General features: G+C 39.6%; 1 protein-coding gene across 6 annotated transcripts; it reads right to left on the bottom strand.

Moving 5' to 3' along the window:
• Nucleotides 1-894: 894 nt before the first annotated feature.
• LOC118023824 (histone-lysine N-methyltransferase SETMAR-like) lies at nucleotides 895-25,566 on the bottom strand. 6 transcript variants are annotated; one of them, XM_035025288.1, is made up of 5 exons: nucleotides 25,379-25,566; nucleotides 24,699-24,746; nucleotides 18,931-19,027; nucleotides 7,473-7,618; nucleotides 895-1,385 (listed from the first exon to the last, which is right to left on the bottom strand). In XM_035025288.1, the coding sequence occupies exons 1-4, from the start codon at nucleotides 25,448-25,450 to the stop codon at nucleotides 7,473-7,475; spliced, it is 363 nt and encodes a 120-aa protein (XP_034881179.1). In that variant the 5' UTR covers nucleotides 25,451-25,566; the 3' UTR covers nucleotides 895-1,385. The 6 variants fall into 6 exon arrangements, 4 of the variants coding, with proteins under 4 accessions (XP_034881179.1, XP_034881175.1, XP_034881178.1 ...); XM_035025284.1 differs by lacking the exon at nucleotides 895-1,385 and having other exon boundaries at nucleotides 5,709-8,664; XM_035025287.1 differs by lacking the exon at nucleotides 895-1,385 and having other exon boundaries at nucleotides 5,709-7,618.
• Between the last annotated feature and the right edge of the window lie 639 nt (nucleotides 25,567-26,205).

Raw genomic sequence — 26,205 nt, 5'->3', positions numbered from 1 at the left:
CAGGCCCACTGTTGAAGGAGTTAGTAGTCCTAGAAAACTTTTTGGAAAAGTTGTCACCAAAGCTGAATCCCTAAGGATATCAAGTGGCGTTCTCAATCAAAAGTGAAGCCCTACCAGGCAGATGGGGACAGTGTAAGCAAAGGCAGGAGAGGTCAGCAATTTGGTGTTGTGGGAACACCAAGTCCGGATCAAAGAGTTAAGGCTGGGGAAGTGGGCCATATCCTGTTATGCAGGGTCTTTGCTACCACGGGAAGAAGTTAAAGCTTTATCCTGAGGGCAATGGGACACCAGGGTGGCTCAGTCCGTTAAGCATCTGCCTTCGGCTCAGGTCATGATCCCAGGGTCCTGGGATAGAGCCCCAGGACTTCCTGCTCAGTGGGGAGGCTGCTTCTCCCTCTCCCTCTGCTCTGCCCACACACTGTGCCCACATGCGCGCTCTCTCTCAAATAATGAAATCTTACAAAAAAAAAAAAAAAAGGTCAGCAAAGAAGGAGATGGGAGGGATTAACAAAGTATGAAGGCTGTAGTATTAGCAGAACTTGAAAAGCCATTTTGCTGGGGCAGAGAGTGATCAGGGATATTTCCAGATGACTCTGAAGTTTCTATTGCAAAGGACTGGAGGCATAGAAGTAACAGTGGAAGATAGCACTGCAGTTTTCCCAGAATGGTGTGGGGCACAAATGAGAAATCTAAGCCTGCAATCCAGGCCCTGAGGAGTTTTCTGAAATTTTCATTTGAATAGGTCCTTTTTCAAAATTTCCTCAAAAGGCCACTTGGCTGGAGTAGTGTTAAGGAAGTGGTCTTTAAAATTTTTATGGGGTTTCTGAAATGGTTTATGTGCCAGAGACTGAGAGTTGGCTGATGCAAACTCCATCTAGGTCCCCCCTTCTCTCTAGCTGCCTTCTAGCTAAGAGTGATCATGTGGTGTTCTCTGGCCAATAAGATATAAACCAGTCTGCTGAGTGAGATTTTTTTTAAAGGTTCTGAGTTCTTGATAAAAATGAACAGATTGATGTGAAAAACCTCTTTGTCCTTTGCCTTTCACACTTTTTCTTACTGTGTGTGGAGCATGAACATGAGACCCTGAAGGTACAGAAGCCATCTTATGATATGCGATAATGAGGTGTCGTGTTAGTTATCTATTGTTATGTAACAAATTACCCCAAAACTTGATGGTTTAAAACAACAAACATTTATTATCTTGTTTTCTGTGGGTCAGGAATCCAGGTGTGGTTCTGCAGTCTCATCTGAATGCTCAACTAGGGGGAGATCTTTTTCTAAGCTCACTGTTTTGATTGTTGGCAGGCCCCATTGTCCCTCGTCACATCCACGTGGTCTCTTCACAACATGGCAATTGTGAGCTGCCTCATAATATGGCAATTTGGCTTTCCCGAGAAAAAAGAATGAGAAAGAATGCACATGAAAAAAGCAACATTCTTTTTATAACAATCTGAGAAATGGCATCCCCTTACTTCTGCTATATTCTATTAAAAGCTAGGGGTGCCTGGATGTCTCAGGCAGTTGAGCATCCAGTTTTTTATTTTGACCCAGGTCATGACCTCAAGGTTCTGGATCGATCCCTGGATCCAGGCTCCATGCTCTGCAGGGAGTCTGCTTGAGGATTTCTCTCCCTCTCCCTCTGCCCCCACCCTGGGGGCATATGCGTGCACGCACTCTCAAATAAATAAATCTTAAAAAAAAAAAGCTAGTCACTAAGTCCAGCCCACAATCAATGAGAGTAGATTACACAAGGGCAGGAATACCAAGAGGCAGGACTGCCTACCCCAGATGCCATGCATGGAACTATGATCAATCCACTAAGGATGAACAAAAAGCTATAAAGTGCCTGGGTCCCTGACTGCATTGTTAAGTACCTACCCCAGACATGGCCTGTCTCCCTAGATTCCTTAAAATGTGAAAGAGGGAAAATAGTTCAAAATAAGACACAGCTCCACCCCCACCAGAATAGATAAGAAGAATAACATCAAATGTTGGGGGAGGGGGGGCAGTAAAAAACGGTGTAATCACTTCGGAAAAAGGTCTAGGAAAACCAAATATACACATAGCCTATGACCTGGTATTTCCAATCTTAGGTATTCATCCAAGAGAAATGAAAACAAATGTCCACAGAAAGACTTGTGCAATAATATGTTTTATTTATAATAGGCTCAAATTGTGAAAAAAAAAAGAACCCACAAAGGTAAATAGATAAATTGTTATATTCATTTCATGGAAAACTAATCAGCTTTTAAAAGGAATGAAATATTGATACATGCAACAAAATGGATTAATTTCAAAAACACTATGCTTAGTAAAAGAAGCCTTACACAAAAGAGCACATACTGTATTTATGTGTAGTTCTAGAACAGGCATAACTATTCCATGGTAGAAAAAAATCAGAGCAGTGCTTGCCTCTAGGGGTAAGAGTGGGGATAAAATGAAAAGGTATGAGAGAACTTTCTGTACCTTCATAGGGGTTTGTGTTACATAAATGTTTGCATTTATTAAAACATACTGAATAGTACAATTAAGATTTGGGCATTTTATCGAATTTAAATTTACAAGAACAAGAACCTTAAGCCAAGGGCGCCTGGGTGGCTCAGTTGGTTAAGCGACTGCCTTCGGCTCAGGTCATGATCCTGGAGTCCCGGGATTGAGTCCCGCATTGGGCTCCCTGCTCAGCAGGGAGTCTGCTTCTCCCTCTGACCTTCCTCCTTCTCATTCTCTCTCTCTCAAATAAATAAATAAAATCTTAAAAAAAAAAAAAAAAAAAAGAACCTTAAGACAATATTGAACTCCAGGTAATGACAGGTATGCTGAAGTATTTAGGGTGAAATGTGCTAATGCCTGCTACTTTACATTGAAATGCATTAAAAAAAAAAAAAAAAGGATAGCTACATGAGTAGCTAAGTGATAAAGTATAGTAAAATGTCAATGGTATAATCTAGGTGGTTGGCATACAGGTGTTCACTGTAAAATTCAGGTATTTTGTATGTTTGAAAATTTTCTCTTTTTTTTAAGATTTTATTTATTTTCCTGACAGAGAGAGACACAGCGAGAGCAGGAACACAAGCAGGGGGAGTGGGAGAGGGAGAAGCAGGCTTCCCGCGGAGCAAGGAGCCCGATGTGGGGCTCGATCCCAGGACCCTGGGATCATGACCTGAGCCGAAGGCAGACACTTAAGGACTGAGCCACCCAGGAGCCCCCAAAACCTACTTATTTAAGCCACTGTTCATTAGGTTTTCAATTATTTGCTATCAACATATTCCTTACTTACACTGATACCAAAACAAGGGTTTTCTACAAAGTGGATGAGACTGGCCCTAACACTTATTCATTCATTTAACAAACATTTACTAGGTATCTACCATGTGCTGGACCTTGTGCTCTCAATGCAGGTATGATCTTGTGAGCAAAAACGTCCCTGCTGTTGTGAATTTTATAATCTAGCAGAGAAGATGACAAACACATACTATCACACAAACACATGTGATCACAATTATGAAGGAACCATACTGGGGTCCTAAGGCCATGACAAGGGGACCTGACCGATGGTGGGGTGGGGTAATCAGGTTAAGATGTCCTGGAGGAAATGTGTGTGACAGGTAGAGGTAACGACGTGAAGAGCAGTAGCAGCACAAACAAATTAGCTGAGGTCAAAGGAAGTGAAAGGAGGCTACTGTGGCCAAAGCACCAACAGAAAGAGGAATAGAGAGTCCAACATACTGACAGGTCCTAGAAGAGTCCACTTTCCATTGGCTTTTGATGCTTTCTCTAACTTCACCCAAGATCTTTCATGCATACTGTTAAAGTGGCTGTAGGTAGGCAAGAAACAACAAATGTTGGAGAGGTTGTGGAGAAAGAGGAACCCTCTTACACTGTTGGGAATGCAAGTTGGTACAGCCACTTTGGAAAACAGTGTGGAGGTTCCTCAAAAAATTAAAAATAGAGCTACCCTATGACCCAGCAATTGCACTTCTGGGCATTTACCCCAAAGACACAGATGTAGTGAAAAGAAGGGCCACATGCACCCCAATGTTCATAGCAGCGATGTCCACAATAGCCAAACTGTGGAAAGACCTGAGATGCCCTTCAACAGATGAATGGATAAAGAAGATGTGGTCCATATATACAATGGAATATTACTCAGCCATCAGAAAGGATGAATACCCACCATTTGCATCAACATGGATGGGACTGGAAGAAATTATACTAAGTGAAATAAGTCAAGCAGAGAAAGTCAATTATCATATGGTTTCACTTATTTGTGGAACCTAAGGAATAGCATGGAGGACATTAGGAGAAGGAAGGGAAATATGAAGGGGGGGAAATCAGAGGGGGAGACGAACCATGAGAGACTATGGACTCTGAGAAACAAACTGAGGGTTCTAGAGGGGAGGGGGTGGGGGATGGGTTAGCCCGGTGATGGGTATTAAGGAGGGCACGTACTGCACGGAGCACTGGGTATTAATACGCAAACAATGAATCATGGAACACTACAACAAAAACTAATGATGTACTGTATGGTGACTAACATAATTAAAAAAAAATTGCCCTGTCTGAAAATATTGAATTTGCTAACTAGTTGATTTATCCAGAGGTCCCTGCATATTTCAGTGTGCAATCAATTGTACTTTTAATACCATAAGCCATGAAAAACAAACAAACAAAAAAGTGGCTGTAGGTGCTCTAGTCTCACTGTAAGCAATTAGACCAAGGCAGGAGCTTCTTTAATAACAGCTATTATGTACATAATAAACCAAAATTCAAAGCTACTTTTGTTTTTTGTTTGTTTTTAAGTAAACTCTACCCCCAACATGGGGCTCTAACTCATTACTCCAAGATCAAGAGTTGCATGCTTTACTGACTGAGCCACCCAGGCACCCCTCAAAGCCACTTCTTACTCCCTTTTGTAATCAGGACCCAAGCTACCTCAGGGACATGGTGGGGAGATGAGATGTAGCAACCTCTACTTCCACTTTCTTTCTTTCTTTTGATACTCAACCAAGGAGCTTTTTAAAGCTTTGTTTTCTTTTCTGGGAAAGGAGAATAAGAGTACTAGGATGCTTGGCAGATGCTTGGTGTGTATAAAATTTATCATTTTTCCTGAAAATCCAATATAGCTCCTAAATACTTACAAATTTAAAGCTACAGTTCCGGGCGCCTGGGTGGCTCAGTTGGTTAAGCGACTGCCTTCGGCTCAGGTCATGATCCTGGAGTCCCGGGATCGAGTCCCGCATCGGGCTCCCTGCTCGGCGGGGAGTCTGCTTCTCCCTCTGACCCTCCCCCCCATGCTCTCTCTCTCTCTTATTCTCTCTCTCTCTCTCAAATAAATAAATAAAAACTGAACTATAATTAAAAAAAAAAAGCTACAGTTCCTACTTTTCCAAGGTAATGGAAAGATGATCATCATCATCATGAAAATGTCATCATTCCATGTTGAGTCTGTTGACTCCATATTTATACTCCATATTTTCAAAAAGGAATGATTTTTAAAAAGATACAAATAACTGCCATGGGGCGCCTGGCTGGCTCAGTCCGTGAAAGTGTGCAACTCTTGATCTTGGGGCTGTGAGTTCAAACCCCACACTGGGTGTAGAAATTACTTAAAAATAAAATCTTAAAAAAAAAAAAAGCCAAAGTAAAGACAAAGAAAGAGAAGCCTCTCTTTGTCCTGAAAGAGAGCTTTTCTTTTGTTCCTATGGGGCCAATAATGCCCTGGGTCAGGGAGCACTTACTGCAGAAAAGCCATAGGCTCACAATGACTGAAGAAGTCAGCCCTCTTTTACAGCTGCAAACCTCTAGACAGTCCAAGGCAGGCACCAGCCTTCACTGAGCACTGAACGCAGCTCAACTGGCCTGCCCTGGACACAGAGGGGCCTCCAGAGGTATCCCACACACCTTACTTTGCCTTGTTTGCTCCTACTTTTCATGGTATTAAATCATATCTATTGGGCATCTACTCTGTGCCTGTGCTTTACATTAACTGTCCCTCTTCCTCCCCAAGCCCTGCAAGGTAGTATCATGAATTTCATTTCATAGTTAAGTAAAGTAAGACTCAGGGATGGTATCTATCAGTCAGGAATCTTTCTTTTGCCAAAATGGAAAGCCTAGCTCTCCAAAATGGCTTAAGCAAAAAGGGTATTTACTATCTCACATAACCAATATACATTAATAGTAGTACAGGCACAACTCAATCCATATGCTTGCTCACAAGAACTACAGGGTCCATTTCTGCCTCTCAAATCTACACCCCTTGTTGGAGGTGGTAAGGATGATTGATGGGATAACTCAACATCCTGTAACTGCTCCTTTCCCGTCTCATCACATTTCACTGGTTCTTTTTGGAAGAAACCACTCATTTGGGCTGAACAGATCTGCTGTTTTAGACCAAAGTCCAGCATCCAGCTTGGGAAGTCTGACAAGGGGTCTGAGAATTGAGGGAAGGATGGATGGCCATAAAGCAACTACTACCCAGACTAAGTAACTATACAATACCACTTTCTTTCACATTGGTCCTCTGTGACCATTTGACTTCACCCTTGTGCTTGCTGCCTTTCATATAAAGTCCTTCCCACACTTCTGGTTTTAGCCTTGTTACCCTATCTAAATCTCAGGCTTCATTCTTCATCCTATACCCTAAATCTCAGGCTTCATTCTTGAGAGTAAGCAGGAGTCCAAAAAAACACTGAATAGATTCCTTGACAACCCAAGGATGGAGCAGTAAAATGAGCAGGGGACTCCAGACCAGGGCACCCAGCCAGGGGAGTAAATTAGAACTGAAAGACACTGCTTACAAATCTTGTGTCATAGTACTGGGCTGCTTCTACTCAAAGGAAGGGACTTTTTTTTTTTTTTTAATTTGCAGTAATGCATCCCATGGTCTTTAAATCTTTGGCTCATAGTCAAATTCTACTTTAGGGGATTTCCATTCCAGCTTTCCCTCCATTCCTCGCCTTCCCCCCTCCCCCCTCTCTCTCTCCAGGTAAGATCCATTCCAGATGTCCTTCTCTCACCTCTTAGCTTTTAGGATTCCTTAATTCTCCTTCACAGATTAGACACAGCAGATCACCAAGAGGGAGAGAGGCAGGAAGAGGACCATCCCAGTATCTTTACCCCAACTTAATCCCTGGATGCCAGAAGGTAACTGCAATCTAGCTACACAATCATAAAGAGGCCATTAATTATGATCTGATAGGCCACTTACATTTTTCTTAAAATAAAGAATCAGAGTGGAAAACACATGAAAGAAGGGACTGGCTTTGTGTGACAGAATAAGTATCATCACTCAAAAGCACCACTGTGCCATGCATGTCTACCATGTGCATGGCTTTTGTGTTAGAAACATGATTTCTTTATTCAAAAAATATTTTCTGAGAGCCTGAGAGCTTTTGATGAGGTTGCTCATCTCCCTAAAACCCTCTATACCTGGATTTTTGCATGACTGAGTCCTAAGCATCTTTCACACATACCTACACTCTGGGTTGTTCCACATTCCTCCAATGAAGAAGCCCAAAATTCAGGGGCAGCTTATAGTTTTCCAGTACATTACATATCTTAGAGTCTTCATGTTCTGCCAGGATCTGGGAAGGTATCAGGTTGAGCCATATGAAACTGCCTTTATATAAAAATGAAAATGTTGTAATTTTCAGGAAAAGAAAAGTTTTATTCAACCAAAATATGCACTGTTAGCATTAACTGCTTTCCCCCAATGATAAATTTCTCCAAATACTATATATTTGTAAAATTCAGCATTGTTAAAATTTATTCAAATCCTTCAATTACTGTTCTCTATTAGAGAATGTTCTGTTTCTTAGAGTTCCAAATGATGACAGAGTGCTAATCTGTTGAAAAAAGGTCAGATGAGTGTGATGGATATGGCAAAAGTTCTTGGCCCAATGCAGTCATTCCCTATGGTAGTCTGGGATTTCAGTGATCAAATGTTGTCATGTAAAAGTGTATGTCCATCCATGTCTGCTAACCAATGCAGAGTGCTTTTAGATCCATTTTTGATACATAATTTCAACTTCTTGACAATAAGATGCTACTGTTTTGCCTGAGTTAAAAGGAATGAAATACTCTCTTTGCAGACCACCATACAGTTACCAGAACCTTCTTTTTGGTTACAATGATGGTTTTAACACGTTTGGGAACTTCTTCAACATCCAACCATTGTCCAGACCACTTTCCTTTTTTGTCAAAGCTTACGATATTCTCCAAAATAGGTCTCTGCTCTTTTAAATCTTCAGGAATAAGCACATCTCTAAATATCTCAGTTTATGATTATCCATCAGTTGGTGTTACCTACCCACTTGTCCAACTTTTTCACCTTTCCTATTGCAGCCAGGTGTCGAGAAATTGTTGTAGCAGAAACTCCTAAGTCTGCTGCAAGGCCTCGAATTGCTGTTTTGGGGTTAGCTTCCACCATGGCTCTCAACTGATCTTCATTTAAAACAGATTTGGGTCTCCCTCGAGGCTCATTTTTCAGACTCAGATCCCCAGAACGAAATTTTTCAAACCACCACCGGATAGTCCTTTCACTAACAGAGCCTTTTCCAAAGACAGAATTGATGTTTCTACTTGCTGTGGCTGCACTATGTCCTAGTTTAAATTCATATAAAAATAGTATTCTCAAATCTTTCAAAGATATGGTACTGTTCACTTCTGTGGAAGAAATAAATAATAAAAATTCAACCATCAAAGGAAACTGAAGACCATAGTATCATTATGAATACTACACACAACTGAAAATAGACCTGATATCAACTTTATCAATCATGGTCAAGTTTCAACTAGTCAAATATCAGCAATTTAATCTGGAGGATACATGTTTTTATCACTGTGTTCTGCTGCCATCAGTTTATATCAGGCGATGACTTTACAGGAGGAATACAATTTCCAGTGATTTTATAAGCATTACCATAAAAGAAATACTTTTGAACTAAAATATGAGTTGTGCTTTTAAATCTACAAACTCAATGCCTGCCACACAATTTTTTCAGCACTATCAAATTAAGATCTCAGATCAATTTAATGCTTGGAAAAAAATGCTCCCATAATGGGTTGATAAATACTTGCTTCTGATGTTTTCTGACAGAAGTATTTGTAGGTCTTCCTCTTCCCTATTTCACATGATCTGAATGACTGCTACTTCACAAGTTCTTTGTTTTCTAAATCCTTATTTACTATGGAATTTTCCTTCTTTTGCCTATTTCACCTTCTTGGGCTTCATAGTTAATTTTCGTATAAATGAATAAAAATAATATTTCAGGTATATGAAAGAACTGTCTTCCATTTTCCCCTGGCAGTCACGTATTCTAAATGGCCCTAGGGTCCACTGCCCAGTGGACTTTTTAAAACAACATTACATACATGTGCCCTAAACCTACCAAAGGGTTAAAAAGGAGAGGGAGAAAGAGAGAGAGGGGGAGGGATTAATTCAGCAGAATTCAAATCTGGACAATGTTTGGGAGGAACCTTGGGGTAGGAAGGGGGAAGTTTTTCTTTTCAGCAGCTAAATTTAATTCCAGCCCCTTATAAGTATATATTCCTCCAATAGTAACTTGTCTGCCTTTTTCCTCCCCTATGCTTCCAAGATAGTAAAGTGGAAAGGGAAAAGGTTTCTATTCCTTTCTACCATCATTTGAGTTCTAAATTATTTCAAATAAGTTGATAATCTTCTATTACGAAAGCAGAAAAAAAATTCTGACCTTAACGATAATATACTGTTACCAAAAAACAAACAAAAACATATACTGCAAGTGTAAGATAAATAGTAGGAAAGTGAGTAGCTTTATTTTAGCCCCTAATACACTGAATGTAATTACCCTATTGTTTGTAAATGGAATAGGAATAGGGGAGAGGTTTCCCATCAATATAGTAGATTTAATTAATGCAAGAAGTCACCTCTTCCACTTCCAACATGCTAGTTGAGATATAACCGAAAAACAAAACTTGTTTTAATACAGAGCTAAATCCAAAAGCAAAAGAGAATTTCCCAAGTGCAAAAAAGTGGGAAACACTCAAAAAAAAAAGCACAGTGGTAAAGGACATGTGAATAGAATTCATATCTCAGAACTACATACAAATAATGGAACAATCTGAAACAGAGACATTTTAAGACAAAATAAGATATTTTAAAACATGCCTTTAATATTCAAAGAGAAAACAAAGAAAACAGATTTCATTTGGCAAGAACAGGCCATTGTCAAAGAAAAAAACTCCCACATTATATTTAGTCGTCACATCTTCTTAGATTCCTCCAATCTCTGACGATGCCTTGGGCTTCCCTATTTTTCATGTCCTTGACTCTCAGAGTACCGATTGCTTTACCTTGTCAAATATATCTCATTTGGGTTTGGCTGATGTTTTCTGATGATTGGACTAAGGTTATACATTTCTGGCAAGAATACAAAGAAATGATGTATCCTTTCTCTATCATGGGTCTCAAGATGTGAATATGTTTTATTATTGTGATGTGCACCTTGATCACTGATTAAGATAAATTTTGGCAGGTTTCATCCCAGTAAAGTTACTATATTTCCCTTTGTGATTAATGAAGATCTTGGGGGACATACTTTTAATCTTTAAAAATTTTACTTCTCAAATTTTCACTCACTAATTTTATAATCAATTGGTGGATGTTGTCTGCAACAATTATTACTGTGTTTAGCTAATGCTTATTTTCTACTTCCCTCAATCCATCCATCCTTCCACAGTTATTAACTGGAATTCTACTATAAGTGAGAACTGTTCATTTCCCCTTTTTATGTCTCTATCAGTATGGACTCATGGATATTTACTTTATTATTCTATGGATTATAATCCAATGATTTCATTATTTCTTTTGCTCAAATTGCTCCAGCTTTGGCCATTAGAACTCTTTTAGTTTGGCTCCCATGTTCTTTCAAACACTATCCCCCATCTTTTTTTAAGATTTTTTTTTTTTCTTTTTTTGACAGAGACAGCCACAGCGAGAGAGGGAACACAAGCAGGGGGAGTGGGAAAGGGAGAAGCAGGCTTCCCATGGAGCAGGGAGCCCGATACGGGGCTCGATCCCAGGACCCTGGGATCATGACCTGAGCTGAAGGCAGACGCTTAACCGACTGCGCCACCCAGGCGCCACCCCCAATCTTTTTTTTTAAGCACTTTGTTATCTGGCACACATCAAGGTGTTCCAGGCACCTTTCGTATTTTCTGTCTCAGTCCTGGAATCAAACTGGATCCTAGGTTTGTTCATTACTGCTGGGGTATCATACCTTTTAGTCACTCTCAGTAGACACAGCTAGGAAACATATGCAAAGTAACCCGATACATATACTGATATCTCAAACTCCAAAACCAACCCGCCAGAGTTCATTTTAGCCTTCTCCTTTCTTTATTTGTTAGAAATCCAGTTTTTGTTGTCCAAACATATTTACCTATTTGTTCAATTTGAGTACATACATAAGGCAGTTTCAGAACTGTAAATCTATGCCCTTGTGACAAATATATTTTATTTACTGACTATATTACAAATGCTGTATTACAGCATTAATGTGCAGTTCTTTTTATCTTTACCATATCTTTACCAAAATAACCTGGTCAGTTCTTTTTATCTTTACCATAACAGTACAGTCAAGATGTTATTTTCCAAAACAACTTGGAATAAAGTTCTTTTCTTCCCCATCCCCTCTAATGTCATTCCTTCCTCATTCCTGATACCCAGAGTTCCAATATCCTCACTTTTTTGCACCCATTTCCCACCTACCCCCTATAGGTTACCAATAATCACTTTAGTTTCCAGTGTATCCTTCCAGTATTGATTCTACAAAAATAAGCAGATACACGTGTACTGTCTTATATCGCTTTCTTACACAAAAGACCATATACTATAGCTACTCCTGTGCTTTACTTTTGTCATTTAACAGTATATTATCTCAGAAACACTCCATATCAGTTGATACAGACCACTTTTTTTTTTTTTTTACAGCTCCATTACTTCACTGAATGGATTTACCATTTTAATCACTTTGCTATGTATGGGCATTTAGACTGTTTCCAATATTTTCCAGTTACATTGCATTACATTGCTGTAGTGATGTATGTATTTTTATATTGTTGGAGGTATATCTTAACAGTAGAGTCCCAGAAATGGTCTTGCTGGGTCAAAAAGTAAATAAATACATATGTAGTATTTTTAAGTATTGCCAAATTTCCCTTTGGAAGGGCTATAACAACTCACATTCTCACCAGCAATGTACGAGAGTGCCCATTTCTCCACAGCTTCACCAACAAAGTACACTGTCATATTTTTAAATTTTTGCCATTGATAGGTATTATTTTAATTTGCAAAATAATCTTGAAAAAGAATGAAGTTGGAGAACTCACACTTCCTAACTTTGAAACTTACTACAAAGCCACAATAATTAAAACAATATGGTATGGGCATAAGAACAAACAAGACCAATGGAATAGAAAGCCCAGAAATAAACCCTCACACATATGGTCAACTGATTTTCGACAAGGGTGTCAAGACCATTATGGGAAAGCATGGTTTCTCAACAAATGGTACTGAGAAAACCGTGTATCTGCACGCAGTGTGAAGTTGGACCATAACCTATACCATATACAAAAATTAATTCAAAAATGGATCAGAGGGGCACTGGGTGGCTCAGTCATTAAGCGTCTGCCTTCGGCTCAGGTCATGGTCCCAGGGTCCTGGGATCAAGCCCCACATCAGGCTCGCTGCTCTGCAGGAAGCCTGCTTCTCCCTCTTCTACTCCCCCTGCTTGTGTTCCCTCTCTCGCATGTCTCTGTCAAATAAATCAATAAAATCTTAAAAAAAAAAAAAAAATGGATCAGAGACCTAATTGTAAAAACTAAAATTACAAAAGTCTTAAAGAGAACATTGAGGAAAATCTTGATGGCATTGGGATTTGGCAACAATTTAATGAATATAACAACAAAAGTAAAAAAAAAAAAAAAAACAGGTAAACTGGACTACATCAAAATTAAAACTTCTGTGCAAAGGAAAGGCAACCTACAGAACGGAATATTTGCAAATCACATTATCTGATAAGGCATAAATATCCAGAACATATAAAGAACTCCTACAACTCAACAAAAAAATACAAATAGCCTGATTTTAAAATGAGCAAAGGACTTCTATAACTGTTTCTCCAGCAAAAATATACACAAAGACAACAAGGATTTAAAAAGATGCTCAACATCATTAATCATTAGGGAAATGCAAATCAAAACCACAGTGAGATTATCAACTCACACCCATTAGGATAGCTACTAACGAGAGAAAACAAGTATTAGCAAAGATAAAGAGAAATTGAAACCCTTGGGCACAATTGGTGCAAGCCTCTATGGAAAACAATTATGTTAGTTTCTCAAAAAAATTAAAAATAGAATTACCATATGATCCAATAATTCTACTTCTGAGAATATATCCAAAAGATCTAAAAACAGAGTCTCAAAGAGGTATTTATACACCCACATTCATAGCATCATTATTCACAAGAGGCCAAAAGGTAGAAACAACCCAAGTGTCCATCAACCAATAAATGCATAAACAAAACATAGTAATTACATACAACAGAATATTATTCAGCCTTGAAAAGAAATTCTGACACATGTTACAACATACATGAACCATGAAGACATGATGCTAAGTAAAATAACCTGGTCACAAAAAGACAAATACTGTATGATTCCACTTAAATGACATACCTAGAATAGTCCTATTCTTAGAGACAGAATGTAGAATAGAGGTTAACAGGGGCCAGCGGGAAGGAAGGAATGGGAGTTGTTTAAGGCTATAGAGTTTGTTTCGGGAGACAAAAAAGTTCTGGAGATTGATAGCAAAGATGTGAAACTACTTAACACTACTGAACTATATATTTGAAAATGGCTAAAGATGGCAAATTTCGTATTTTTGTATGTTAACACAATTAACAATAAAAATCAAAGAAAAAATAGATAAGTTGGACCTCATCAAAATTAAGAAATTTGTGCATTAAAGAACACTATCAAGAAAGTGAAAGGAAAGGGACTCCTGGTGGCTCAGTCCGGTTAAGCATCTGCCTTCAGCTCAGGTCATTATCCCAGGGTCCTGGGATCTAGTCCCATGTCAGGCTCTCTGCTCAGTGGGGAGCCTGTTTCTCCCTCTGCTTCTGCCTGCCGTTCCCCTGCTTGTGCTCTCTGACAAATAAATAAAAGCTTTAAAAAAAAAAGTGAAAGGACAACCTACAGAATGGCAAAAAAATACTTGCAAATCATACTTCTGACAAGGGATTAATACTGAAAATATATAAAGTGCTTCTACAGCTTAACAAACAACCAAAACAACACAATTAAAAATGGGCAAAGGAGTTGAATAGACATTTCTCCAGAGAAGATATACAAATGGCCAATAAGCCCATGAAAAGATGCTTAACACTGTTAGTCTTTAGGGAAATGCATGTCAAGTAAGATAACAGTTTACACCTACGAGGGTGGCAATAAAAAAAAAAAATCGGGGGCACCTGGGTGGCTCAGTCTGTTAAGCATCTGACTCTTGATTTTTGGCTCAGGTCATGATCTCAGGGTCATGAGACGGACCCCCGTGACAGGCTCCTTGCTGAGCATGGAGCCTGCTTAAGATTCTCTCTCTCTGCCCTTCCCCACCTCCTCCAACCCCTGCTTACACACTTTCTCTCTGAAAAAAAAAAAAAAAAAAAAGGAAAATCTAACAAATTTTGGTAGGAATATGAGATATTGGAACCCCTGTGCATTGCTTGTGGGAATGTAAAACAGCACAACCACTATGGAAAACAGTTTGTCATTTCCTCAAAAGGTTAAACACAGAACTATCATATGACCCAGCAATTCTACTCCTAGGTATATATCCAAAAGAACTGACACCAGGGGTCTGAACAAATATCTATACACCAATGTTCATTACAACAACCCTAGTTGTTGCCCATTAGCAGATGAATGGATTAAAAAATGTGGCATACACCTAAAATGGTAATTATTCAGACATAAAAAGTAATGAAATTTTGATATATGCTACAATATGAGTAGACCTTGAAAACATTATGCTTAATAAAGTAAGCCAGACACAGGACAAATATTGTATGGTCCCACTTATATATGAGGTGCCTGGAATAGATAGGCACATTTACAGAGATACGAAGGAATGATTGCCAGGGATTGCGGGGAGGTGTTTGGGGGCAGGGCAGGGGTGGGGAGGAAGAGATTGCTTAATGGGTACAGGGTTTATGTTGGGGATGATAAAGTTTTAAGTAAAATACCAATGATGGAGACACAGTATTGTGAATGTTTTTAATGCCACTGAATTGTACACTTACAAATGGTTAAAATGATAAATGTTATTTATATATATTTTACCACAATAAAAAAAGGTCTAACTTTACCCTAGTGATCTGAAATACCACCTTTGTCATATATTAACTTTCCGTATGAATTTGGGTCTAATTCTGCACTGTTTATTCTTTTCCACTGGTCTATTTGTCCCTGCCAATGCCACAGTGTTTTAATTATAGAGGCTTTATCATATATATATATATATACTTTTTTTTTTCTTTTAATTAAGTAGGTTCCACATACAATGTGGGGCTTGAACTCACAACCCTGAAATCAAAAGTTGCATGCTCTACCGACTGAACCAGCCAGGCACCCCAGAGGCTTTATAATATATTTTAATGACTGGTAGGGCTATCCAACCCTGATAGTTTCTCTTTTTCAGTATTTTCCTGGCTATTTCTAAAATCAGTTTTATTGGGGCACCCGGGTGGCACAGCTGGTTAAGCATTCAACTCTTGGTTTCGGCTCAGGTCATGATCTCAGGGTCCTGAGATCAAACCCCAAGTCAGGCTCCGTGATCAGCGTGGAGTATGCTTGAGATTCTCTCTCCCTCTCCCTCTGTCCCTCCTGCTCATGTTCTCTCTCTAAAATAAATAAATAAATCTTTAAAAATAAATAAAATACAATCAGTTTTATTGAGATATAATTCACATCCCATACAATTTACCCATTTAAAACGTACAATTTGGTGGTTTTTAGTACACTCACAGGATTGTGAATCCAGTTTTAGGACATTTTTCTATAAAAGAAACTCTGTACCCATTAACAACTGTTTCCCACTCTCCCCCCATCCCTTTCCAAGCCCTAAACCATTAATCTATTTATTATCTATAAATTTGCCTATGTGGACATTTTCTATAATTGGAATCATAAAGTATGTGATCTTTTGTGACTGGCTTCTTGCACATAGCACATTTTCAAGAGTCATTCATTTTGTAGCATATATCAATACTTCCTTTCTTTTTAGTGTCAAATAATATTATCATCAGTTGATGGATATCAGGACTGTTTCCACTTTTTAGCTATTAGAATAATGCTGCTAATAACATTCATGTGTAAGTTTTTGTGTCCACTTCTGTGTTCAACTGTCTTGAATTTATACCTAGAGTAGAATTGTGGATCATATTATAATTCTATATTTAATCATCTGAGGAACTGGCAGATTGTTTTGAAAGTGTCTGCACCATTTTACACTCCTAATAGCAGCATATGAGGGTTTCAACTTTTCCACTTCTTCACCAATACTTGTTATTTTCTCTTATTATTGCACCTTAGTGGTGTGAAGTAGTATCTCATTATTTTGATCTGCACTTCCCTAATGACTAATAACGTTGAACATCTTTTGGTGTACTTACTGGTCATTTGCATACCTTCTTTGGACAAATTCCACTCAAATCCTCTGCCCAATTTTTAAATTGGGTTATTTCTCTTTTTATCATTGAGGAGTAAGAGTTCTTTATATATTAGGGATACAAGGTCCCTTATCAGATATGTGATTTGCAAATATTTTTCCCATTCTGTGAGTTGTCTTGATATCATCTGCAGCAAAAAAAAAAAAAAAAAGTTTTAAATTTTGATATAGCCCTATTTATTTATTTACTTATTTATTTATGTCATTTGAGCTTTGGGTGTCATATTTAAGAAAACATTGCCTAACCCAAAGTAACTAAGATTTACTGTTACGCTTTCCTCTAGGAGTTTTATAGTTTTATTAGCTCTTACACTTAGGTTTATGATCTATGTTGAATTAATTTTTTTAAGATTTTTAAAAAATTTATCTTAGAGATATAGAGTGAGAGGGAGTGCATGAGCCAGGGGAGGAGCAGAGGAAGAGGAAGAAGCAGACTCCATGTTGAGCCCAACACGGGGCTTGATCCCACAACCCTGATATCATGACCTGACCCGAAATCAAGACTTGGATGCTTAACCAACTGAGCCACCCAGGCACCCCATATTTTGAATTAATTTTTATGTATGGCATGAGATAGGGTCCCAACTTCATTCTTTTGCATATCCAGCACGGTATCCCAATACCATTTGTTGAAAAGACTATTCTTTCCCATTTAATTTCCTTAGACCTTCACTAAAAGTCAATTGACAACTTTTCCGGCTATTTTTGCATGTTTATTTTTCCATATGAACCTTAAAATCAGCTTGTCTGACTCAATTAAACAAGCTGTTAGGATTTTTATTAAAATTGCATTGATTTTACAAATTAACTTGGGAGGATTAACATCTTTATGTTGAATCATCCTATTCAAGAACAAGGGATGCTTTACCATTTGCTTACATCTGCTTTAGTGTCTTTTAGGAGTGTTTAAAATTTTCCTTGTATAGGTTTTAGGCCATTCTTATTAAATTTATTCCTAAACATTTAACCCTCCATGTTGCTATTGTAAATGGGCTTTTCTCTAACATTATGTTCAGTATAAGCTATTTCTATATATGAAAGCTGATTTTTGTATGTTAATTTTAAATCCCGGTACTTCACTCAATTCTTTTACTGTATGAGTTAGTTTTATTATTAATTCTCTGGAGTCCAGCTATACATGATCTGCAAAGAGATATTGTTCTACTGTTCTTTACCCATTTTTATGCCTCTTACTGATTTCTCTTATCTAATTGCCTTGGCTAATTTACCTCTAACATAATGCTGAATAGTAGTGAAGATAGAGAGGATGCTTGCCTTGTTCCTAATATGAATGGAAATGCCTGTAGCATTTCCCCATTTAAATAAGATACTAGCTTTAATGCTAAGATATATACTTCTTCAAGTTAAAAAAAGTACTCTTCAAATTCCCTGTGCCTAGAATTTACTTTCCCTGGTTTTCGTATGTCTAGCCCCTTCATCCATTCATAACTTATAAAATATCTCCTCCTCAGAGACGCATTCCCTGGACCACTCAATCAAAAGGAGCCTTCCAGTTAACCTATAGGACAGTATCCTTTTTTAATTTCCTACCCAGCACTTATTACTAGCTGCTATTTTCCCTGTATATCCCGTATGTGTATTCCTATGCATATGTCTTCAACCACTATGACAGTACTGAACCTGTCTTGGAAGTAGATTTATTGCTGTATGCCCAAGATACATAGTACCTGGCATATGTTAGGCCCTCAGTAATTGTTTGTAATAAAACTACTACCATTTAGGGTTGACTACTGTTACAACATGTGATTTTATCATAGGAAAAAATAGGAATAAAGCTAGAAACTCAAACAAAGTTGAAGTGGGCAATTTTTTAGATAGTCTAAATCAGTGAATCAAAAAAAATAACTGGTATTTAAAAAAATTATAATACTAAAATCGAGGTTCCCTTTCTTCCAATTAACATTTTCTAATTAAAATTTCTCCTTAAAATTTGTTACAAAATTTATCAGTAAAGGAGTTAACATTTAAATTGGATAAAGATCAACGTAAATGACTTATTGTACCCAGTAAAAACCAAAGATACACTTCAATAGATTTTAGTACTACAATTCATCAGCAAAAATTTAACTCACAAAAAATTAATTTTAACTTTATATAATGGAAACCATAAAAAAACAGAAAGGTGGTACTCTCTCAATTACCTGTAAAAGGTGATGATTTCTCTGAGTGTTTTACTTTTAGAAGTTTCCTATTAATAAATACATAACCACAGGGACAAGATTTACATGCAACAGGAACCTGGAGGGGGAAAAGAGGAAAAAAATATATTACTATTTCACTATTTATTAAATTTCTGAAGTGTTTATGTAGTCTCTTCAACTAAGCAATAAGTTACCTGAAGGTAGATTTACATCAAGATAGTGAATATATCCATCATCCCTAAGTTTCCTCATACACCTTTGTCATTACCCACCTACCTCTCCTTAGCGTCCCCCTCAATATCCCCAAGCAACTACTGATCAGTTTTCTGTCACTACAGATCAGTTTGAATTTTCTAGAGACTTATGTAAATGGAATCGTAAGTACATGCTCTTTGTTTAGCTTCTTTCATTTAGCATAATTATTTTGAGATTTGTCCATGTTTTTGCATATAACAAGTTCTTTCCTTTTATTGCTGAATATTATTCCATGTGAAGATACACCACAGTTCATCTGTACATGTTGACTGTTTTCTAGTTTTAGCTATTACAAATAAAGCTACTATGAACTTTCATGCAGAAGTCTTCGTATATATATATACACACACATTCTTTTCTCTTGAATAGCTAAAAGTGGAAATGGCTGGATCATATGGTAGGTTTAACTTTTTGAGAAAATTGCCAAACTATTTCCCAAAGAAATGTCCCTCTACATCCTCATCAATATTTGGTATGTTCTTTTTAACTTTAGTTATTCTAGTAGGGTCTCACTATGGTAATATGCATATCCCTAATAACTAATGATGTTGAGCATTTTTCTATAAGCTTATGTGTTGTCTGTAAGTCTACTCTGGTGAAGTGTCTATTCAAATTTTTGCCTATTTTTTAATTGAGTTGTTTGTTTTCTTATTATTAACCTTTAAGAGCCCTTTATATATTCTGGATACAAGTCCTCTAGTACATATATGCTTTGCAAAGGTTATTTGTTTGTGTCTTCTTTCCTTTTTCTAAACAGTGATTTTCAAAGAACAGAAGTTTTAATTTTGATTAGGTCCAATTTATCATTTTTTTCTTTTATGGGCCATGCTTTTGGTGTTATAACATCAAACAATTGCCTAAGTTCACAAAGATTTTTTTTGTATTTTCTGGAAGTTTCATAGTTTAAAATTTTTCATGTAGGTCTATAATCTATCTTGAAATACTATTTGTATATGGCACAGGTAAGAATTAAAGTTCATTTTTTTTAAAGAATTACTTATTTGAGAGAAAGAAAGAGAGCAGGGGGAAAGGGCAGAGGAAGAGGGAGAGAGAGAAACCTAAGCAGACTCTATGCTGAGCACAGAGCCTGACGCTGAGCGCAGAGCCTAACATGGGGCTCAATCTCACGACCCTGAGATCATGACCTGAGCCAAAACCAAGAGTCGGATGCTTAACCGACTGTGCCACCCAAGTGCCCCAAGTTCATTTTTTAAGACAGATATCAAAGTAACTTTTCCAACCACAACATGACAAAGTTAGAAACCAACAACAGAAAGTAAAACTAGAAAATTCAAAAAATTTTAGAAATTAACAACATACTCTGAAATAACCAATGGTTTAAAAAAGAAATCATAAGGGGCGCCTGGGTGGCTCAGTCATTAAGCATCTGCCTTCGGCTCAGGTCATGATCCCAGGGTCCTGGGATTGAGCCCCGCATCGGGGTCCCTGCTCACCGGGAAGCCTGCTTCTCCCTCTTCCATTCCCCCTGCTCGTATTCCCTCACTCGCTGTCTCTCTCCTGTCAAATAAATAAATAAAATCTTAAAAAAAGAAAAAAGAAATAAGGAAAATTAGAAAATACTTAGAGAGGAATGAAAACAAAAATACAACCTACCAAAACTCATAGGACACAGTGAAAGCAATGCTAAGGAGGAAAGTTATTGACCTGTAAAAGCTTACATTAAGAAAGAAGATCTCAAATCAACAATCTAACTTTATAACTTAAAGAACTAGAAAAAGAAGAGCAAACTAAACCCACGCCAACATAAAGAGGGAAATAAAGATTAGAGATAAAATAGAGAAAAGAGAACCAATAAAGAAAATCAATGAAATGAAAGTTGGTTTCTTTAAAAAAGCTGAACAAAATTGGGGTGCCTGGGTGGCTCAGTCGGTTTAAGTGTCTGCCTTTGGCTCAGGTTGTGATCCTGGGGTCCTGGGATGGAGCCCCACATTGGGCTCCCTGCTTGCCGGGAAGCCTGCCTCTCCCTCTCCCACTCCCCATGCTTGTGTTCCCTCTCTCGCTGTGTCTGTCAAATAAATAAATAAAATTTAAAAAATTAAAAGGGGGCGCCTGGGTGGCTCAGTCGTTAAGCGTCTGCCTTCAGCTCAGGTCATGGTCCCAGGGTCCTGGGATCGAGCCCCGCATCGGGCTCCCTGCTCAGCGGGGAGTCTGCTTCTCCCACTCCCACTCCCCCTGCTTGTGTTCCCTCTCTTGCTGTGTCTCTGTCAAATAAATAAAATCTTTAAAAAAATAAAAATAAAACAAAATTAAAAATTAAAAAAAAAAGATGAACAAAATTGACAAGCCATGGGCGCCTGAGTGGCTCAGTCAGTTAAGCATCTGCCTTCGGCTCAGGTCACGATCCCAGGGTTCTGGGATCGAGTCTCGCATCTGGCTCCCTGCTCCGCAAGGAGCCTGCTTCTCCCTCTGCCTCTCTCTCTCTCTGTCTCTCATGAATAAATAAAAATTTTAAAAAATTGACAAGCCTTTTGCTAGAGACAAAAAAAAAGAGAGAAGACTTAATTACAGACATACCTTATTTTATTACTTTGCTTTATTGTGCTTCACAGATACTCTGGGTTTTACATATTGAAGGTTAGTGGCAACCCTGCGTGGAGGAAGTCTCTCAGCACCATTTTTCCTTTTTGTTGTTGTTGTTGTTATGATACGATTTTTTTTATTATTATGTTATGTTAGTCACCATACAGTATATCATTAGTTTTTGATGTAGTGTTCCATGATTCATTGTTTGTGTATAACACCCAGTGCTCCATATAATACATAATACGTGCCCTCCTTAATACCCATCACCAGGCTAACCCATCCCCCCAACCTCCTCCCCTCTAAAACCCTCAGTTTGTTTCTCAGAGTCCATAGTCTCTCATGGTTCGTCTCCCCCTCCGATTCCCCCCCTTCATATTTCCCTTCCTTCTCCTAAGTCCTCCATGCTATTCCTTAGGTTCCACAAATAAGTGAAACCATATGATAATTGACTTTCTCTGCTTGACTTATTTCACTTAGCATAATCTCCTCCAGTTTCATCCATGTTGATGTAAAAGTTGGGTATTCATCCTTTCTGCTGGCTGAGTAATATTCCATTGTATATATGGACCACATCTTCTTTATCCATTCATCTGTTGAAGGGCATCTCAGCTCTTTCCACAGTTTGGCTATTGCGGACATCGCTGCTATGAACATTGGGGTGCATGTGGCCCTTCTTTTCACTACATCTGTGTCTTTGGGGGTAAATACCCAGTAGTCAGCACCATTTTTCCAATAGCATTTGCTCACTTCATGTCTTTGTCATATTGTGTTAATTTTTGAAATATTTCAAACTTTTTCATTATTATCTTTGTTATGGTGATCTGTGATCAGTGATCTTTGATGTTACCATTTTAATTGTTTTGGAGTGCCATGAAACCACACCCATACAAGACAGCAAACTTAATAAATGCGTGTGTTCTGAATGCTCTACCAATTGGCCATTCCCCCATCTATCTCCCTCTCCTCAGGCCTCCCTGTACCCTAAGACACAGCAATATTGAAATTAGGCCACTTAATAACCCTACAATGGCCTTTAAGTATTCAAGTTAAAGGAAAAGGCACACGTCTCTCATTTTAAATCCAAAGCTAGAAATGATTAAGCTCAGTACAAAAGGCATGTCAAAAGCCAAGAAAGGCCGAAAGTTAGGCCTCTTGAGCCAAACATAAATGCAAAGGAAAATTTCTTGAAAGAAATGGTGCTACTCCAGCGAACACATGAGTGATAAGAAAGTGAAACAGCCTTATAGTTGATATGCAGAAAGTTTTAGTGGTCTGGATAAAAAAAGATCAAACAAGCCACAACATTCCCTTAAGCCAAAGCCTAATTCAGAGCAAGGCCTGAACTCCATTCAATTCTATGAAGGCTGAGACAGAAAGCAAATTAGTAGTTGCTAGGGGCTGGAAAGAGGGTGGCACTGAGAGTGACTGCTTATTGGAAACAAGTCTCACTTCAGAGTGATAAAAATGTTCTGGAATTAGATAGTTGTGATGGTTGTACAACACTGTAAATATATTAATGCCACTGAAATAGATCCTTTAACATGGCTTAAATGGTGAATTTTATTTTTACCACAATGAAAAAAATCAATTGTATTTCTATACATAAAGAACACTGATAGGGCGCCTGGGTGGCTCAGTTGGTTGAGCGACTGCCTTCAGCTCAGGTCATGATCCCAGGGTCCTGGGATCGAGTCCCATATCGGGCTCCCTGCTCTGTGGGGAGCCTGCTTCTCCCTCTCCCACTCCCCCTGCTTGTGTTCCCTCTCTCGCTGTGTCTCTCTCTGTCAAATAAATAAATAAAAACCTTTAAAAAAAAAAAAAGAACACTGATAAAACAAAAAACAATTCCACTCACAATAGCATCCAAAAAATTGAATTCATAGGGATAAATTTACAAAATATGTACAAAATCTGTACAATGAAAACTACACACACTGCTGAGTGAAATATTTAGAGGAGGCAGTAAATTTCTCTTAACTAAGGGAGAGAAAGTAAAAAGAGGTAATTATTTTGAAAAGATAGACACTGCATTATGGCATAAAAGATGTCTTACAGATGGTTTTAATTGAAGGAGTTTCAAATGAATTCTACTTTTTCTAGTTAATAACAACCAAATTTTATAGACCAAGGAAACAGTTAAAAAATTTTCAAGGGGGGGGGGTGCCTGGGTGGCTCAATCGGTTAAGCGTCTGCCTTCAGCTCAGGTCATGATCCCGGGGTCCTGGGATCAAGCCCCACATCAGGCTCCCTGTCCGGCGGGAAGGCTGCTTCTCCCTCTGCCACTCCCCCTGCTGTGTTCCTGCTCTTGCTATCTCTGTCTCTGTCAAATAAATAAGTAAAATCTTTAAAAAAAAATTTTTTTCAAGGGATTATGACATGTTAGTAAAGGGTTAACAAAAGTCTTTCCTGAGGAAAAAAAGACCTTTGGTTAAGTCTAGCACTCTGACCCTGGCAGCCTAATCAAATAATATTATTAGACAATATTGCTTATGGTAAAAATGGCCCGTAATTGGCATCTGGACTGGAAGGCATGGGGTGACAAGCCACAGTTTTAGGCTTCCCTAAGTACAAAAAATATAATCATGCCATTCCCTGCAAAACCCTGGAAGCAAAGGCCTTACTCCTGGGCTAAGAAACATGTAATTTCTAAGCCATGGTTAGGTCTTGCAACCACTCCACCGTTTTGTTTTCACATCTGAGCTGTCATCTGGGGAGGCAGAGAAGGCCCCTAGTATGCTGTGAGGATCCTTACTGACCACAATTCTGATGCTGTTCTGATTACATGCAGTGTTTGTATCTGGGCGCAGGGTAGGCCTGAATGGCTAGCTGAACCCTAGACCACTGGTGGTCACAAAGCCATTGAATGACCTCACGAAATTAGTTTATAAAGCTGTTATTAAAAATTCAAGAAACCACACACAGGTAGGAATGGCAAACTCATCTTTTTAAAAACTTAGACAAATACATACCATTTTAAGAGGGGAGTGCTTAGAAAAGTAGGGCTTTTCAGCAGTGCTCTATCAAAAATTTAGAACAAAGTAATGATTATTTGGGTTATATGAAGTATTAAAAGACATATTAAGATCACCAATTTATTGACATCTAAAAGGAAAATATCATAATCGCTGCGGCCCTTTTTGTCACAGTATACGTCTGATGGGAACAAAGCAGCCCTGCGTGGCAGGAGCGGCTTTCGCAGCCAGGAGCCAGGAGCCTGGACTCGGAGTCGGGCACATTGGGCATTCTCGTCGGGGCAGGGGGGGCTGAAGGGGCCGTGCTCGTCCACTTAGGCCACTGCCCCCACACTCCCGCCGCTGTCACCCAGAGCCGGCCGGGCGACTCTCGGAGGCTTCGGACAGGGCGCCCCGACCGCTCCAGACAAACCCACGCCTCCCTCCCGCGCCACGGGCCGCAGGACACACACAGTCGCCCGGCTAACGCCGCCAGGTGGGCACCGGCCGGACTGAGACCCGGGAGTCTCCCTGGCATGCCCTCGGCTCAGCCCGGCCTCCCACCGGGCTCCCACCGTGGCCACCGAGCCCAAGGGCCAGACCACCCGGCGAGGCGGCCTCTCCACAGCCAACGGCCGCCGGCGACGGCCGCCCGGCCGCCCGCCCGCGCACCCGGCCCGCCGGCCCCCGGCGCCCACCTGTTGGTCGCACTCGGGGCACGATTTGGTGGCCATCTTCACTTTCTTGGCTCGAGTTGCAGACATGCTCATCTACAGCAGCAGCGGCGGCGACGGCGACGGCGGCAGGGGCGGCTCCTCCCCTCGTACCTCGGCGGCCCAGCCTCCACCCGCCCGATCGCCGCTGGCCAGACCGAAGCTTGAACGGGAGCGCGCGCGGAGCCTGCGTGCCGGGGAGGGGGCGGGGCAGGGCGTGCGCCCGCAGCGGCCACGGGCCTCTCGCGCCAGCTCCGCGGGGACGCGGAGCGCGCTCCCACGCGCACCAAGCCGGTCCTCGGGCACGTCCCGATTCTCACGAGAGGAGACCGTCTGAATCATCCAGCGGCACTATAGCCACGCCTTCTCTCGGCCCTGCGGACTGCGTGGGGGCGCGGCTTGGGCGGGACTCGGCAGTAACGGGCGTCGGGTTTGGCCAACGAATGCACAGATAGGGCGGGTCGTGGTGCTGGGCACGCCCTCTCCCCGGGAGGAAGGAGAACGTGAGTGAAAGAGGCGAAAGGGAAGAGCTTACGGAGGTCCTGGTATTTAATACACTTTTTTTTTTTTTAAAGATTTTATTTATTTATTTGACAGAGAGAGACACAGTGAGAGAGGGAACACGAGCAGGGGGAGTGGGAGAGGGAGAAGCAGGCTTCCCGCTGAGCAGGGAGTCTGCTTCTCCCTCTGACCTTACCCCCTCTCGCGCACTCTCTCTCTCTCTCAAATAAATAAATAAAATCTTAAAAAAAAAAAAAAGAATAAAGATGTCTGCAACTGTAATCATTGAGGGACTGTAACAGACATCTGAT

The sequence above is a fragment of the Mirounga leonina genome, unplaced genomic scaffold (genome assembly GCF_011800145.1).
Source record: "Mirounga leonina isolate KUSES-001 unplaced genomic scaffold, KU_Mleo_1.0 Mir_180, whole genome shotgun sequence".
Taxonomy (NCBI): domain Eukaryota; kingdom Metazoa; phylum Chordata; class Mammalia; order Carnivora; family Phocidae; genus Mirounga; species Mirounga leonina.
This window is presented reverse-complemented; position numbering and strand designations above follow the sequence as displayed.

What these genes read in the sequence shown, in the direction of transcription:
- LOC118023824 (XM_035025284.1), bottom strand. Translation starts at nt 25,450, where the DNA reads ATGAGCATGTCTGCAACTCGAGCCAAGAAAGTGAAGATGGCCACCAAA. An exon ending in AGCACTCCCCTCTTAAAATG is followed by an intron (nt 19,028 to 24,698) that starts GTATGTATTTGT and finishes TTCCCCCTCCAG; the next exon opens with GTTCCTGTTGCATGTAAATC. An exon ending in GAAATCATCACCTTTTACAG is followed by an intron (nt 8,665 to 18,930) that starts GTAATTGAGAGA and finishes TTTCTTCCACAG; the next exon opens with AAGTGAACAGTACCATATCT.